Genomic DNA, 17,279 nt, shown 5'->3' on the forward strand with positions numbered 1-17,279 from the left:
GTGTCAGTGTGCTGACTTGACTATGATTTAATATTTACGCTTTATTATCGCGTTAACAGCTAATATATTTACCTGTTATAAACAAGTAAACACAGATTATTTACATGGTTTGCTGTTATTGTCTCTGTTCACAACATCACAAGCTTTATTTACTGTAGGCTGACTTTTTAAGTGATTGTAATGTCAAATAGACATGACCAAATTCAGAACCCCCAGTACAAAAAGTGAGCATATTAATTATTAAATGACATTTTCTGAAAAGGTTTTTAATTTGTCCCTCAGGTCTAGAAAGTTTGCCGCCCTCCCGATGCATGAGAAGAAGTTCTGTCAGAATTGTCAGCTTTTGCTGCTGCCGGCGGAGTACGACGCCCACTCCTCCCACAGATGCACGGCCGTGTCCGCGGCTCATCTGAAGAGGCCCAGCGTGCTGCTGCGTCCTCTGGACAACAAGAAGAGCAACGCCCAGTACCTGTTCACCGACCGCAGCTCCCACTTCCTGCTGGACTCCCTGGCCGCTCTGGGATACACCAAGGTGCTGTGTGTGGGCACACCCAGGTGAGGGAGTTACTGAGTTTATTTATTTAAATTTTATGTCTTGAAATTCTCATTTTGCTTTTACTTTTGTGATTTTCCTTTTTTTAATTTACATATTTAATAAGCATTTGTTTAAGGGAACCTGAGACCTGAGATTTCTTTACTGCAAACCACTGCTTTGTTGTAATTGTTGTGCACCTGATAAGTAAAGAGTCATAATATTACGAGAATAAAGTCATAACTTTATGAAAAAAAAGTCTTAATATTACAAGAGTAAAGTCATAATATTACGAGAAAAAAGTCGTAATATTACGAGAATAAAGTCATAATATTACGAGAAAAAAGTCGTAATATTACGAGAATAAAGTCATAATATTACGAGAAAAAAGTCGTAATATTACGAGAATAAAGTCATAACTTTACGAGAAAAAAAGTCGTAATATTACGAGAATAAAGTTGTAATATTACGAGAATAAAGTCATAACTTTACGAGAAAAAAAGTCGTAATATTACGAGAATAAAGTCATAACTTTATGAAAAAAAAGAAAACACGTAAAAATTACTACTTCATAATATTATGACTTTATCAAATATATTATGACTTTTTATCTCGTAAACCTATGACTTTATTCGCGTAATATTATGACTTTATTCTATTCTATATCTCAGATTATTTATTGATTTTTTCCTCAATGTGGCCCTAATACTCCGTCGTACCGTAGATCTACAACAATGATAAATAAAAATGAAAATCTAAACAAAAAAAAGGTTATTCATTTCCATTTTTAAAAAGCCACAGGGAGCCAACTTTATGCATTATATACAGCGGAAATACACAGAAGTTTGGCCAATAGTAACAAAATGGTCAAATGACTGAGTTATAAAACATTGTTAGAAATCATTTTTTTATGAAGTTTTTAGTCAATACTGTTTGTTGTTGTTTGTGCCAGACTTCAGGAGCTGATCAAGCTGCGAAACCTGGAGCAGATTCATAAGCCGATGCAGAGTCTGCTGCTGGACATTGACTTCAGGTCAGTTTGTCTCATTTGTCATCACGTATCATGATGTGTTCTACTGTAACGGTGTATACGCAAGGACTGAAAAAGACTGCACACATCATCAATAGCAAGACATTCAGATGGAGTCTGATCTGTGGAGTGACACTGCAGTATCACGGAGTGTTGAGGTGACAGAGCTCCAGGTGATTTGGACACATCAGGTTCTCTGTTGGTTTCAGGAAGCGTACGGCCGGGTACAGCGGCTCGGTGAACTGGTGATGAGCCCTGTCGAACACCGGCGTCACGGCCGCCGAGAACCTCTGCAGTACCACCATGGTGTCCGCGTCGTAAAACATCAGCTGGCCCTTGTCGTAGCTCACCCACACTCCCACCTTACCCAGCGGCGCTTGCCCGACGCCCTGGCACGCCACGTGCCGGTCGTTGTGCCAAGCGGAGAGGCGGCCGTCCCGGAGCTCCACGCACCAGGAGTTCCTGTTCCGGCCCAGTTTGGCGCCCTTGTCCCGGCCCTTCCTGTCCAGGCGGGCGTAGGCCGCGCCCACGGCCCAGGAAGAGCAGCAGCGGACGTCCACCTCCCAGTAACTCTCGCCGGCCGTGACCGGAGACGAGCCCAGAGCGCAGGACACTTTGTCAAACTGGAGGGGATGCTCCGGAGCGGAACGGGCGGAGCCTGAGAAGAACATGCCCCGCCCCTCTGAGGTCACCGTGATCTGGCTATGGCAGGTCTGCCTGTCAATCACCACGGGGGACGAATCTGAAGTTAGACAGAGAATTCGGAGATTAAGAATGCTCCCTAAAACCTATATGAGTTAGCTATATATAATAAGAAATCAATGTCGTCAGTACCTAACAGTAGAGTCTTCCTCTGCAGCTGAGCTCTCAGGTGTCTGGAGACGGAGGATAATGTTTTTAGGAGCTTCTCAAATCTCTCTTCGTTCAGTCGGATTTCCTCCTCCGAGGCGTTCGGCTTCTTCGCGCTGCGGGAGCGATCACTGAGATTAGTAATGAGACAGAGAGGTGTGAAGTAGTAAACTCTTCATCTAACGGTGTAGTGTTTTTACCTCAGACTCTCAGACTGACCCTTGAGATGAGACAAAACAGAAACACCGATTTAAAACCAGCATGAAAAAACAGCTTCAGTTATTCTGAAACGGTGTTAGTTAGCAGCACAGACCTTCTCCTCTTCCGCGGCGCCGCTGCTGCTCAGCGCTCTCTGGATGCTGCCGATGCTCTTAGCGACCCGGTCCTGGTGGTGTTTCCAGTCCTTCAGAACCTGGTCCAGCCTGGTCCTGGTCTGTCTCAGGTCCACCTCCAGAGTGTCCTGGACGGCCTGCTCGTCCTGCTCCAAGACACGCCGCATGTTCTCGAAGCGCTCTCTGACCTGCTGCTTCATCACCTCTGTGCTCTTCTTCAGGGAGGAACATGGAGAGAGCATCAGGGCCGGATGACGAACACACACCAAAGGATTGTATATACGTCAGCTGTATATGTGAGCTTGTGGTTCATACTTACAGAGAGATCTGCCTTGCGTTTCTTCAGAGACTGGATGTGAGCCTCAGTCCTGGTCCTCTCTGCCTGCAGCTCCTCCAGATGTCTGGACAGCTGCTCCTGCACAGTTACAGACACTAGTATTGGCATAATTCAACTTAGGCAGCGACGTACACGAAAACCTGCCCTTGGCGGAGGTCTGCGCTCTCCGAGTGCACTTCTAGTTTTCTTATTTTATTCCCGTTTTACTTCCAGTGTTTTTTTTTCTAAATGCCATGCGTGTGTTGTCAAAGGGCTTTCTTCATTTGCTCGTGTTTTGTACATTTTTATGTGCAGTTTTGTTTGTTTTTGGCGCCATTTCATTGAGCAGCACTCAAAAAAAGAAGTCACACGGCTTTGATTTCAATTACTGTTAACACGGACACAGTCATTAAGAAGGCTCACTGTACATATTTGGACTTAGACCATCTTGCATGCACACCCAGCCTGTCAGAGTGCAGTGCACATATGGGTAAAGTACATGTCTGACTTCGAGTCCATGCAGGTGATACTGTATGTGAAATGATTCCCATCACTAAGCTATGCGTGTGTGAGTACTTCCATGCTTGCGTCATCACACATGTGTACCTGAGAGGGCCGTGCAGCGTTGGCGATCTTCCTCTGTAGTTTCGGAGAGCGGGGGAAAGGCTGGACAGCCCCGTCGTCTTTATAGTCCAGTGGAGTGAAGCTCAGTCCGTCCTGCAGCACGCTGTGGCTGCCTGCAGAGGGCGCCGCGAGTCCACTCTGTGCTGACCGACTGTTACCACCAGATGACGCCTCTTTTTCTGCCATTTCTGAAAACTGAAACGTATATTAAACCTCTACCTGACAGATGTTCTCCTTCGGCACTGTCCAAAGCATTTTCTGTATATTTGCTTTAGCTGTGTTTGCAGAGTAGACCAGTTCTTCAGGTTTCTGAAGAATCTGTTATAACCTGATCTGAGTCATGCAAAGCTTTTTGCAAAAACCCTGTCTAGGACATGGGCTCATTTTAATCTGCAGATTTATTAAAAACCAAAAAAGCAAAGTCATTCTCACATCTGTCTGTATGTTTAGCATTCAGTTTTGCTCATGTATATACAGTATATATACATACAGCTGCAAAACACCAAGTGTTCCCCTACTTACTAGGGAGTCAACCTTTAGACCTCTACATGCGGTAACAGGAATATGTCCATAATGCATATTCACAGACAGTCTAAATCGTGTTCTGTTTGCATTATTAAATCATATTTTTAGCGTTTCTTACCTGAGGTGTCTTTGCGCTGCGTCTCTGCTGATTGTCTCTGTAAAGAATGTGCAGGGTAGAAGCGCAGGCAGGGTGTGTTCATGCGAGCTTCAGCCTGCAACACGCGCTCACCGACACCTCGCTGTTACCTGGATACACACCTGGAGTGTGTTTGCTAACTTTGTGTGTGTACGTACGGTAGAGAAGTTCCCACTTTGCTCTGGTTTTTCAGACAAAGGAAACAGAACATGTGAAAGATGTCTAAATGCTGAATACACATTATGTCTTTTTCTCATAATGTTTCAGATACGCTCAGTTCTACAGCCAGGATGAATTCTGTCACTACAACATGTTCAACCATCACTTCTTTGATGGAGAGGTAAGAGTTTAAAACACTTGTGTGTTTCATAATCTTTTGATTTGCAGTTCAGTGTAATAAGAGCTTCTTCTCTTCTTAGACGTCCAGTGGCGTCCTGCAGGCCTTCCTCACAGAGAGCGACGGCCAGAAGGTGGTGATGGTGGCCGACCCTCCGTTCGGCGGCCTGGTGAAGCCTCTGGCCAACACGTTCTCTCTGATCTCACAGACGTGGAGGAAGCTGCAGAGTTCTGGTCAGTGTCACTGTGGAGCTCTTATCCGTTTACATTTCTCATTATATTTCTCAACAGACAGTTCAGCTCCGTGCTATATTTAGTTCTGATCTTTGTGGTTCCACAAGAGGATGTTTAGGCCGCTTAAAAACAGTAAAACACAGAGGACATTATAGTGAATACCACACACAAAATACAGACAGACCTGCTAAATGTTCACCAGCTCGTTTCCAGCTGTGTCTTTCTGCTGTTTGCTGCTGAGCAGGTAGTGAACAGTGGCTTCATCAGCTGCCTGCTGGAAACCAGACAGCAAACTGTCCGTAAAACCAAATCAATGAGCTAAAAGGGGCTAAAAGGTTCTGTAGTGATGAGGAAAAACTGCACAGTCGGGTAATAATACTCGGCTTTAACCTCTCGTACCAACAAATTGCATTAAAAAAAATGAAATCTTTGAATGGTTCTGCTACTTTTAGTCTGTTTTTAAATGAAGAGCTCGTGTTCCAGTGTTTGAAGCTAACATCCACGTGTTGTTGTTGTTGTTGTTGTGTGCAGACTGCAGTAACACCGACGTGCCCATGATGTGGATCTTCCCGTATTTCTTTGAGCCTCGCATCCTGGAGTGTCTCCCCTCACTCACCATGCTGGACTACCAGGTATACAGGCAGCGCGTCACTTGTAGCTGTTGATTAATACAGACGTCATTAATTATTCCTATATAGAGAGTTAGCTGTATAACTGTTAGGTGTAAATGTTATTAGACTCTTAAAGTAACTAACAGGCTGCTTCTTTAAAGCATACACTATCACTGGACTACCATGTTTCCTAGTGGACTCTAAACAGTGTAGTCAATATGTGGTTTGTTTTCCAGGTGGACTATGACAACCATCCTCTGTACAAACACGGGAAGACGGGCAGGAAGCAGTCTCCTGTCAGACTCTTCACTAATATTCCACCCAGCGATGTCGTCCTGCCCAAAGAGGAGGGCTACAGGTATCAACACGCCGACTGGGCGTTTTTTTTTTGTAAATACATCTGAGAACTAGATTTTAGAAAGTCGAATTTTCACTTGCATTTACTGATTTTCCAAGAGTGCATGAATGTAATTTTAGTAGCATATCCTTTTAATATTAAAATGATGTATCGTTGGTACTTTTTTTATTGCTGTGTTAGTTCAATACCAGTAGATTCAATCGCAATTCACCTTTTCCATTCCTTACTTTGAGGAATATAAACACTTTTTTTCGAGCTCTTCTTTTTTGTTTATGAAACAAAAGAGGAGTAAACCGTGTTAAAGGTTGTTATAACAAACTACAAGAACTTAAATGAAATAAGTAAGTTATGATGATTTACTGTAATTCAGGAGGTACGTCATCAAATAATCTATAAATAATCCTGACGGAGCATTCGATGCCAACTTTCACTACTCCATATTAGGAACACATTTCAGATGGAGCTACGTCCAGCTGTAAGAAGCATATCAGTCATTTTGAAGTTGTGTTAAAAGGTCTTTTTCTCTCTCCTCCTTTTAGATTTTGCTCCGTGTGTCAGCGATTCGTCGTGTCCCTCAACAAGCACTGTGCTAAATGCAACGTCTGCCCATCCAAGGTGTGAAACCACAACTACATCCATTCCATTTACTCTAATAAAGGCACGTGTTTCAACTTGTGCTTTCTCTCTCTGTGTCTCCAGGACGGCCGAGAATGGAGGCATTGTTCTACGTGTGAGAAATGTGTGAAACCATGTAAGTAAACGTCTGCACGATCACATCAGATACAGTAATAACATGTAAATGGGATATTGTTGCTACTTGTCGAGACTAGCAGAAGTCTTCACCTCACTACTTTACCTTTTGTCTCGTATTAATGTGCGTATTTATTGAATTGTCTTCCCTCTAAAGCTTGGAAACACTGCCAGCCCTGTGGTCGCTGTGCCCTCCCAGACCACCCGTGTGGACGTGGCGAAGGGAAAGAGGGCTGCTTCAACTGTGGCAGCGTGGAGCACAAACGCAAAGGGTGCCCTCTCAAAGACGCACACAGGATCAAGTGAGTTGACACAAAGTGTCCCCCTACATCACTGAGCCAATGAGATTCAATATTTGCACGTATTAACTTGTTCTTCTGCATCTGTGTTTCGCCCCCCTCCAGTCGTCGGTTCAATGCAAAGAGTGGAAGCAAAAATGTATCCCGTCGTCCCCTGTGGAAGCCTAAAGCTAAGAGGAAGTCTGGAGCAGCTCGCAGAGCCAAGAAGCTGACTGCCACGTCTAAGTGACTCAGCATTCATGCAGTCTCTTGTCAGCTATGCAAACACAAGCACAAAGAGTCATTTGATTTCAACTCACATGCTGTTAATAGTGTTTTAGTACAATAAAAAGTAACATAAAAAGAGAATTTGCCTTTTTTTTTTTTTTTATTGAAATGCATAAACACCCAAAATTGGTATTTATTCTGTAAATGGCAGCCTTTTTCATCTTAAATGTTCTAAATTAGATATCCAACGCATTAATATATCATCATCAACTATTGTCTATGTAAAGATGTAGAGGAGTAATGTCTACCTGAGTCTGATATCACAGCATTAATCTACATTGCTCAAAAAAACTAAGGGAACACTTCATCATCACAGTGTAACACCAAGTCAGTGAAACTTCAGGGATATCAATCTGTCCATTTAGGAAGCACAAGTGATTGTGAATCACTTTCACCTGCTTCGGTACAAATGCAAGTGATAACAGGTGCGATGGAGAGGCAACTGCAAGATAACCCCCAATCAGGTTGCACAGGTAATCCAGCTCCTCCAGGATGGCACATCCATATACGTGCGGTCGCAAGAAGGTTTGCTGTGTCTTCCAGCACAGTGTCAAGAGCACGGAGGAGATACCAGGAGACCGGCCGTTACACGAGGAGGGCTGGACGGAGCCGTAGAAGGGCATCAACCCAGCAGCAGGACCGGTATCTGCTCCTTTGTGTGAGGAGGAACAGGAGTAAGTTCTGTAATTTCCCAAATACAGTTTAAATGTTTGAGAGTGCTATATTAAAGGGAATATATCATGCTCATTTCCAGGTTTATATTTGTATTTTGGGTTTATACTAGAACATGTTTTGCTTTAATGTACTAAAAAAAACACTTTATTTTTCTCATGCTGTCTGTCTGAATATACCTGTATTCACCCTCTGTCTGAAACGCTCCGTTTTAGCGCCTGTCTCTTTAAGACCCCATCCTGAAAAAGCTTAGTCTGCTCTGATTGGCTTGAGAGAAAAATATGGTGCACCTTTGCAAAGGTAGTTCTTAAGCTGTGGATGGTATATTCTAACGAGCCAAATCTGAATGGCTTGTTGAATCACGTGTTCTGATATAGAAAGCCCACAAAACACCAACTGGGTCGTCTAATTTCACATTTTGTAGGCTGGTAGACACTCCAAATAACTAAATGTATGAGCACAAGCTCTGAAAAAGTGAGTTTTTCATGATATGTCCTCTTTAAGCAGTTGCCCTGGACAGATACTGTAGACTGGTTATTAATCAGCAGGCCGGTTTTATAGCCTTTTCCTTTCCTTGTCTCGTACGCTGTATTCCAGACGGCACTCAAAATGTCCTCAAGATTCATGTTTTTGAACTGAAACGTGACCCGACCACAAGACATGAGGCCAAAACCAGCATCCAGGGAGTTCAGCTTTGGCCACATGATGGCGGTATTACTCAGCTCTATACTCTGCTGGCTCATTATCTTGCCATATTGTTGTTTACAGGAGTCTGACAGATAACCTGTTTTACTGGGAGCCATGGGTACATGTTCAACAAATATGTCTCCGTGTACTATAGACATTCATTTCCTCCAAGTGTGACAGTCCCACGGTGTGTGACCACGCATACAAGCACACACTGTGTGTATGACAGCTTCCAGTGGAACAGGGGGTGTCTTATAAACTAGACAGATAGGTATACAGTACATCCTGCCAGAATCATGTTCTGTGTATGTTTATGGTGATGATGGTGAAAAAGACAGATTGATCCTGAGTCACACAGTCTGAGCGCTGAAGGCAACCAGACACAGGAACACTTCCCCCCCCTCACTATGGATGTATACACTGACTGATTTCGGAAGGTGACATGAGCTCTTGCTGGTACAGTATGTTGATGTCCAGCACTGCACAGTTTTCTCTGGTCTTTTTGTTTGGAGATTTCAACACACTTCTGGGTATGGAGGCTTACATATCGCAAGCCTCTTGGCCAAAACAGTGTACTTTTACATGTCAAGTTATTGTGTTTTAACAGGTTCAAATCTTGAATCTTAAGACTTTACAAGCAGGTTATTTTCAATGTCTAATGTGCTCAAAACTGGAAGCAACAATTTGTCCGAGATAATACTGCCCTTCTATCTGTATCCAAACTATTATCTGAATAACCCCTTTTTTAATTCAAATTTCTACTATTACTATTACTCATACTTATTGATACATTTGACAAGCTTTTAGTCAAATCTTGTGGACTTTGATGCAGCAGAAAGCTCTGGAAGAAATCTAGTAGGCTAGTATGTGGACATTGAGTTAAAGGGGACCTATTGTGCTTTTTTCCCTTTCTTTTAGTGTGTTTATATAGTTTTTGTACATATTAAAAATCTGCAAAGTTACCAAGTACACGCCAAAGGGGAGTCACTCTCCTCCACAGAAACACTGCTCCTGAACTGCCTGAAAAGCCTTGATTGAAGTCCTGCCTTTCGGTAACGTGATGATGTCACCAAGTAACACATTTGCTTAACAGCAAGGTTGGCACGTCCTCAAACAAAGCTAGTTAGAGCAGAGCTGAAACGGAGTTTGAACCAGCTGACCAGGACCAGAGGGTGAAAAAAGGGTGCTGCAGCACAGCTGGTATGAGAAAAGTAAAGCCTTTTTTGAACATTAAAGCATGGAAATATGTACGTAATAAGTATGCACCTGAGCATAATAGGTCCTCTTTAAGAACTTTTCCATATGGCCAACAAAGAACTCAGGCTCAGGGAAAAATAGATAATATAAAGGCTATAGTCAGGATGGAAATGAAAGAATTATTCATCTCTGAAGTGCGTAATGTTTTACTATATACCAAGGTTTTAACAGGCTACAGATTCATCAGCCCTCAGCGGTGAACCTGGCATGAACCGTCCACAGCAACAAATCAGTTTCCTCAATGTAGACTGACAACTGAACAGGTACAACTGTCATGGAAGAGGCCACATGACCACATGTGTTAACAACGCAGCTGTTAACATACAGATTGGCAGCTGCAGGGAACTACAGTATCAAGCTGCACACCGCCCTCATACCAATGATACACAGTGCATACAGAAAATATAAGGACGGTGGTATGTTTTCCATTGTTTTTGTTACTAAGGAAGTGAAGTTACCGAAGTCACTGGAGCAGCTTTACGTTTTTGGGAAATCACCAAATCAGAAATTCAGCAAATAACCAAGAGAAAAATAAGAAAGAACAAGTGAGAGAAAGAATAAGAAAAAGGAAGGAAACCAAAGCAGGATATTCAGGCAGAAAGGGGCGAGAGGCCAGCAGAGCTGAAAGAAGCTGAGCTCTGATGTGAGATGCAAATGCTGAGCAGGCAGAGAAAAGCTCCGGATGTGTCAGCCTTCCTCTCTCTATGAAATGGAAATGAGCACAGAGAGATGGAGAACAGGGAACAGTCTAATTAGATATAAGATCAAATGTGGAAGAATGGAGCTTTTTCTCTCTGTTCCAATGAATGTGATATTCACACATCAAAACACTAGACCACAGTGGGAAGGGTATGATGCAGGTGTATGGAAAGGGAAGAGAAAGGGCAGGTGGTGGTGTTTATAGAGATGAAAAGAGACCAACACACACTAAAAATGCAGCACAAGTGCCCTCTTGGATGCCCCTAGAGTAGATAACATTTAAACATGTCCTTTACGGTGGCCCATTGTGTCCTCTAGGGTGCCCTTCCAGTGGAGAAAACACAATGCACTGTCATATACAGTATGATGGTGATATATGCAGATGATGCCCTTTTATTTTTTCGCCGTTCACATGTATTTGTCGCTACAAAAATGTGCAGCAAGGGTTCCAAAGGTCATGTGACAAGAATTAACCAATCACCTCTACAGGTCTTGCTTGGAATGTTAAAGAACATTAACGTTGAACGTAATCCAGTTTTGCAGAATTGGCCGTTCTTGTCTGTCAAGAGATGTGACGGGGACACTTCAAATAGCACATCACACCTTCGGTGTTTGAAATGTGTCAATACAGGTTATTAAAGAGGATGGGTCAAAGAGACCAGCTGTTTTATCCCTGCTCAACTATAGCGGTGTTTTTGTAAAGGAGCTGAATGGAGCCGAGCTGAAAGAGATGGTTGTTGGTTCTATTCCCATCCTGTCTGAGCCTTCACTGACCTTTGAAGCAGCTTGTTTTCATCTGCTTTACTCTGCTGAGAACAAAGACAGAGTGTACCCACCCACCGCAGCAGGTGGCCACACACACACACACACACACAGACACACCTGCGGACACTTACGCACTTGAAAGCAGGAGTACATGGATGCACATCAGTAACACACATGCGTATAGCCCTGCCACTCCATTACACACGGAGAAAAAATGCAGATCCAAACACACACACACACGGTTGCTCTAAAGAGACAGAGACCTGAGCATGCTTTGTCCTGTTGGACTGTTTGGTGTCTGTCACAGGACCTATTCAGTCGGTAGGACGCTGCCAGCTGTTCTGTCGTCTCTGCAGCACTGTACAGAGAAGCTATAAAAGACATTTAGTCCAAAGCCCTTGTAACTCAATTGCAGTTTGACTCTACTTATAGTATTTATGGAGTGGAGTTAAAGGTCACATATTATAAAAAAGTGAGATTTTCATGTTTTTTTTATTATAAAGCAGTCTTAAGTCCTATATAAATACTGTGAAAGTATCGAAACGCTCAATCCACAGGGAAATCCACACAGCCCGTATTCAGAAACTGCATTTGAAACAAGCTGTCAGGATTTCTGTCCATTTGTGATGTCACAAATATACAATATTTAGACCCATTACACGGTTTTAAACATAAACATTCTAAATGTGTCCCAGTTTATTCCTGGTTGCAGTGTATGTGAATGTCATCAGCTGACAGGAAGTAAACATGGACCCAAGAAGTTGCCTAGCAACGCAATTCTGCAGCAATTTCATCGTAATTCCGTCGAAGTGCGCTAAAACGGGGCGTTTCAAACAGAGGGTAATTAATGGTATATTCAGGCAGACAGTATGGGGAAAATAAAGTTTTTTTTGGACATTAAAGCATGTAAACATGTTCTAGTAGAAACACAAAATACAAGTATGAACCTGAAAATGAGCATAATATGGGACCTTTAAGCTAACCTACAGCTCTGCCTTGGTTTCTCTCAATTCCTGAGAAAAATCTCTCGCTCTAGCTGCTAAATGCTCCACTGTGTTCACCAGGTAGTCTCTACAGTCTTGGTCATACTTGCGCGGAGAATGATGGTGCGGGCCTTGGTTCCTGTGAACTATACGAGCACACAGAGAGGCGTTTATGCTCAACATATTCTCTGAAACGCCAGAGGGCGTACAAACAAAACATTCTGCGAAGAAGCAAGAAGTCCTCGAGTGTTTCGCCGTGGATCAAACATACAACTCCTTAATGCCGAGGAGGAGTTGCAATTAACTGTAAGCTCATATTTCATATCAAATATTCATGGACATGCTTGTGAAGGACATGCAAATGTAGATTGAAAAGTTGAATATCCTGAAAACAATTTGATTTGGCTGCAAAATAAATGCAGATTTCTAAAATCTCCTGTATTAAAAGCGAATTGGCTGTCTTTCTGAAAAAGCTGTCAGTGTGCTGACTTGACTATGACTTGCCCCAAACTGCATGTGATTATCATAAAGTGGGCATGTCTGTAAAGGGGAGACTCGTGGGTACCCATAGAACCCATTTTCATTCACACATCTTGAGGTCAGAGGTCAAGGGACCCCTTTGAAAATGCTCATGACAGTTTTTCCTCACCAAAATTTCATCATCATTCTTGGAAAAATAAAGCAGTCAAAAGCTGATCTGCCAAAGTCATGCAAGTATCCAAAATCCTGTCATGTGAAATGAGGGAGAATGAAAGACAGTGAGGGGGAACAGGGGTTTCCCAGTCCAGACTGCCTCCCTTCAGGCCTGCACAGTCTGCTAGAGAAGAGGAGGAGGAAAAGGAGGGAGGGGAAAAAGGGGGATGATTGGAGAGAGAGTGGTGTATCACTCAAGGTCCCCAGTGTGGCACACAGGGAGCAATTACTATGAGCCCGTCTCTGCTTCCCGTACTCACTTTCTAACACTCACTTTTATTTTCTCTTTCCCCTCCAGTTCCAAAAAAGGATACGGCTAAATCCAGCAACAAGGGGGGGTAGGGAGGGTAAAAACAAGAGGGGAGAAGAAACCAGAAGAGGAAACCCCCTTGTTGGACTCCCATGTGCATGAGAGCGTATGTTGAAGCTCCAGAGGTTTGTCAGCTGAGCCAGAGGACTTCTTTCTAATGCAATGGGGTGAGTATGATACTAGAGGATGGGGTCTACCAAATAGACAGACCGCAACCACAACTATGCCTGATTGAGTTTCCCGTGTGTGTGTGAGAGAGAAAGTGATGAAGCCTGGAAAGTTTTTTTTTTGAAGGAGGAGGACGAGTTTGTGTGATGCTGGACAGTAACGAAGCTCAGACTGAGTGTGTGTGTGTTTTATTTGAGCAGACCTGTTACTATAATTGACTACATAATGGAAGAATTTGGATGTAATTCCTTCTGAGTGAGACTGTTACACTGCACTGAGAGAAAAGTGGTGCTGGCATGTGAAAAACAAACACACAACTTAAGAGGACTGCTGCCTCAAAGGAGGGGATTTGAAGTCCTGGCAGAAAAGTTCCAAGTCAGCCTTGTTTTTTCCCTCCATTTGTGTCCGAACTGTTTATCCTCCAGCTTCGTTAAAATAAATGTGAGACTGAGCGTGTCAACTCTCACACAACCTCAGAGGATTTTTTTTTTTTTTTTACAGTGTCATTGTTGCCGCCCACGGAGACATAAATAAACACATGCCGTCACTTTACAAAAAAAAAAAAAAAGTCGGCATAGATCCCACAGTCCGGCGTCGTGCGGCACCAGACCCACAGAGGTCATGGGACTTGTGGGCTGAATCTGAACCGGGGACGGAGTTTGAAAGCAGCCAGGAAATCTCACCTTTGACCCCCTTTTTGAGCGTGTATTTATTGTGATTGGGAAGCGGAGAACTTGGCTTGTCGACTGGTCAGTTTTTCATTTGGATTATGTGTGTTTTCTGTCTTCTGTCCCCTGTTTCCTTTTCACCTTTTCAAGATCAAATTCTCTCTCTCTTACACAACTACTCTCTCAAAAAAACAGCAGTTTTTCCCCACTGAGCTCGGGATTCTTGACATTTCTTTCCTCTTATCTTCTAAAACAGCTCATCAGTTCTCGTGGCTTATCAGCGAGAGGGTCAGCATCAGCTGTTTGGCTACCTGAGCCGAGGATGAGTTTGTTCTGACTATATAAGGCCTCATGTCTTCTCTCCTCTCTCTCTTTGGGCTCGCTCCTCGTTCTGCATTCTGGCCCTCCTTGACAGTGGAAATATCTCAAGGGGTCTTTCTGCTTTGTTTTTCACCACACAGCATCAGCGATGTTTATCCGCAGACTTTTTTAAATGATGTGGGAAGTGGATGGGGATGAAGCACGTACAGTAGGGGTGGTTTATCTCCGAGCATTGATGTGTGCACGGTGGAGGAATTAAAGGTTTGGTGGGAAATGAAGCAAAGTGGAAACTGTCTTAGCTGCTAAACCCTGTGGAACGTGTTATTAGTACATACTTCATTAGGACATCAAGAGGTCAACAGCTTAGTTGGAATTTTTGCTTTTTAAGGTTGACTGAAAGCTCTGCAATTAGTGACAAAACCACACCTTAACTCCATGCTTATGGCTTAAAACTGCAAACCCACAGAGAATTATCGCCCAACTCTTTAGGATCTTTCAGCTCATTATTTTGGGAACTGCAGAGTTTGTGATAATTCTCTGTGGGTTCATCACACAAACACACACGATTGTGATTTTTAGGTTGTAGCGGGCTCAGTTTTAAAGCTAGAGTGAAGATACTGGTATCATATGAAACTAGAAAACCATGTCATACTAGTGACACTCTAGTAATAACGCTCCAAACTTACGCTAAATATTGGCGAGGAAAAACTGGCTATTTTCAAAGGGGTCCCTTGACCTCTGACCTCAAGATATGTGAATGTAAATGTGTTCTATGGGTACCCACGAGTCTCCCCTTTACAGACATGCCTACTTTATGATAATCACATGCAGTTTGGCGGAAGTCATAGTCAAGTCAGCACACTGACACACTGACAGTTGTTGTTGCCTGTTGGGCTGCCATGTTATGATTTGAGCATTGTTTTTTATGCTAAATGCAGTACCTGTGAGGGTTTCTGGACAATATTTGTCATTGTTTTGTGTTGTTAATTGTTTTTCAGTAATAAATATATACATGCATTTGCATAAAACAGCATATTTGCCCACTCCCATGTCGATAACAGTATTAAATACTTGACAAATCTCCCTTTAATGTACATTTTGAACAGATAAAAAATGTTATTAATTTGCGATTAATCACGATTAAATATTTGAATCAATTGACAACCCTAATATATATATATATATATATACACTATATACTTCTTGCCTAAAAGTAGTCAACTTCCCTTATGTTGCTAGACGCACCAAATACCTGTATTAAATACAGAGGAACCGGCTTCATTGTTCCAAATGGTAGCTATGGCCCTGGTTTTGTATTGTGTTTGATGTGAAATAAATCTGTTTGCCACAACGTCAGCCATAACAACTTTATAAGCTGATAAAGTCGGACAAATCAATGAATGCAGCTTTAAACTAGTAGCAAGTTTTTTGATAAAACGATACCTTTGGCATTTCAAACATTCGTCCATTCCAAACACACTGGTCTGTTGTTGCAGCGACTGAGCTACATTTCTAACCCTGATTGGATATAAACACTGTGGACGGTCATGTCTGTTTATAGTGAGATATATTTGCTCTAGCTGAGAGAGAGAAAACCCTTTTGGGTGTAACGGTTTGATTAATGGCCCTGCTCTTCGGCTGGATTTGGATTAGGGCCCGCGAGTCCCGCTTGGAAGTTATTACTTTATAATGAGAACATGTAAGCAAAGGCCATGTGCTTTTCATCACTCCAGGAACGACAATTGCATAACGAAAAAAAGTAAGATCAAAGATGAACATACGCTGTGTGATGTTTGGAAGATGAGCAAGTGTCGGTGTAAATCAGAGTTTTTTGTTGTTTGGTCCACATCCCTCTCACCCCCACATGCTCTTCTTTTGGTGTGGCTGCAGTCATTTCTGTTGACGTTACGTGAGTCACTTATTCCCTCTGGGGTTGACAGTGATGGAGCCAAGTTCCCATTGTGTTCATCCCAAATTTCCATTTGAGGATGTGAGCTATTCCAAGCCATACTTGGTTAAAAATAAACCTCAAAAAATGAGATGAGACGTAGGAGAAAAACAGCGATCCAGGGGGAGAGGGCGGAATGAGGTGAACAGATGTGGACAAGCTGTTCTACGCTTCGTTTAAACTCATTTAGATATCTGCCCGACGTGGCAGGCTGGACTAGAAACCACACAGAAAGTACTGATTTTGTGTCGTGAGATCAATACTCAGATGGACAAAGATTCCCGTTTTCATGCCTCTGTTTTCACACCTTAACACCTCTGGCAAGTTCTGACATTGAGTCTCACACGTTCTTACACTGAACAGACCGTGGTACCTATCAGGAGCTAGAATAGCAGGACAGATCCTGACCAGCTGGCGATGTTGTAGAATCTAGGACACGTTTCCGCCGCAGAGGTGAAGTGTCAGTGTACGTGAAATGTTTTCAACAAAACTGTGAATGGAGTGAGAATAAACAGAATCAGGTCCACAAGAGGAAGGTGAATCATGTCATTGCTTATTAAGGCCGTGACCAGAGCTGTCTCTTAAATGTTGGAAGATTTACAGTCACACCTGCTGTATACCGTTGATAATAAGGGAGCTCCAGACATGTGCTCAGAAATTCAAAAAGATAATGCAGGGCTTATATAGCAACACAGTCTCACAGCAGTTTGTGAAATAGTCACAACATTTATTTTTTTTATTTGATTCGTGCACATAAGTTCTTTTCTCTTTTTTTTTCGTGGCGCTCAGCATGACTTTCAACAACGTATTTTTCATGCTTTTTCCTACGAATGTCCAACAACACGTGACACATATGTCAATTTCCGCTCCAGTCTTTTCAAAATAAAACTAGTCATTTAGGTTTAGGGA

The 17,279-nt window shown here is 42.8% G+C and overlaps 3 protein-coding genes across 4 annotated transcripts in view; 2 read left to right on the plus strand and 1 right to left on the minus strand.

The window, feature by feature from the left end:
- zcchc4 (zinc finger, CCHC domain containing 4) overlaps nt 1-7,280 on the plus strand; it is an 8,770-nt gene extending 1,490 nt beyond the window's left edge. Inside the window, exons 4-13 of the mRNA XM_074623391.1 lie at nt 283-555; nt 1,485-1,565; nt 4,612-4,684; nt 4,764-4,914; nt 5,446-5,546; nt 5,762-5,883; nt 6,423-6,498; nt 6,583-6,634; nt 6,791-6,935; nt 7,038-7,280. Coding sequence (XP_074479492.1) covers nt 283-555; nt 1,485-1,565; nt 4,612-4,684; nt 4,764-4,914; nt 5,446-5,546; nt 5,762-5,883; nt 6,423-6,498; nt 6,583-6,634; nt 6,791-6,935; nt 7,038-7,161 — 1,198 coding nt within the window. The 3' untranslated portion in view covers nt 7,162-7,280. The remainder of the gene's footprint in view (nt 1-282; nt 556-1,484; nt 1,566-4,611; nt 4,685-4,763; nt 4,915-5,445; nt 5,547-5,761; nt 5,884-6,422; nt 6,499-6,582; nt 6,635-6,790; nt 6,936-7,037) is intronic.
- On the minus strand, nt 1,311-4,384 carry LOC141760527 (E3 ubiquitin-protein ligase TRIM62). Its single transcript, XM_074623392.1, has 7 exons — nt 4,327-4,384; nt 3,666-3,878; nt 3,063-3,158; nt 2,725-2,958; nt 2,612-2,631; nt 2,397-2,527; nt 1,311-2,304 (listed from the first exon to the last, which is right to left on the minus strand). Exons 2-7 carry the CDS (start codon nt 3,867-3,869, stop codon nt 1,706-1,708), a joined length of 1,284 nt encoding a protein of 427 aa, XP_074479493.1. The 5' UTR covers nt 3,870-3,878; nt 4,327-4,384; the 3' UTR covers nt 1,311-1,705.
- A 5,884-nt stretch (nt 7,281-13,164) lies between the features above and the next one.
- The window catches only part of pde5ab (phosphodiesterase 5A, cGMP-specific, b), a 54,482-nt gene continuing 50,367 nt past the window's right edge, over nt 13,165-17,279 (plus strand). For both annotated transcript variants that reach the window (XM_074622974.1, XM_074622977.1), the window contains exon 1: nt 13,165-13,432. In XM_074622974.1, coding sequence (XP_074479075.1) covers nt 13,428-13,432 — 5 coding nt within the window. In that variant the 5' untranslated portion in view covers nt 13,165-13,427. The remainder of the gene's footprint in view (nt 13,433-17,279) is intronic.

Source organism: Sebastes fasciatus, chromosome 22 (assembly GCF_043250625.1).
Source record: "Sebastes fasciatus isolate fSebFas1 chromosome 22, fSebFas1.pri, whole genome shotgun sequence".
NCBI classification, from domain to species: domain Eukaryota; kingdom Metazoa; phylum Chordata; class Actinopteri; order Perciformes; family Sebastidae; genus Sebastes; species Sebastes fasciatus.

What these genes read in the sequence shown, in the direction of transcription:
- LOC141760527 (XM_074623392.1), bottom strand. Translation starts at nt 3,869, where the DNA reads ATGGCAGAAAAAGAGGCGTCATCTGGTGGTAACAGTCGGTCAGCACAG. An exon ending in GGTCAGTCTGAGAGTCTGAG is followed by an intron (nt 2,528 to 2,611) that starts GTAAAAACACTA and finishes TCGCTCCCGCAG; the next exon opens with CGCGAAGAAGCCGAACGCCT. An exon ending in GAGGAAGACTCTACTGTTAG is followed by an intron (nt 2,305 to 2,396) that starts GTACTGACGACA and finishes GTCTAACTTCAG; the next exon opens with ATTCGTCCCCCGTGGTGATT.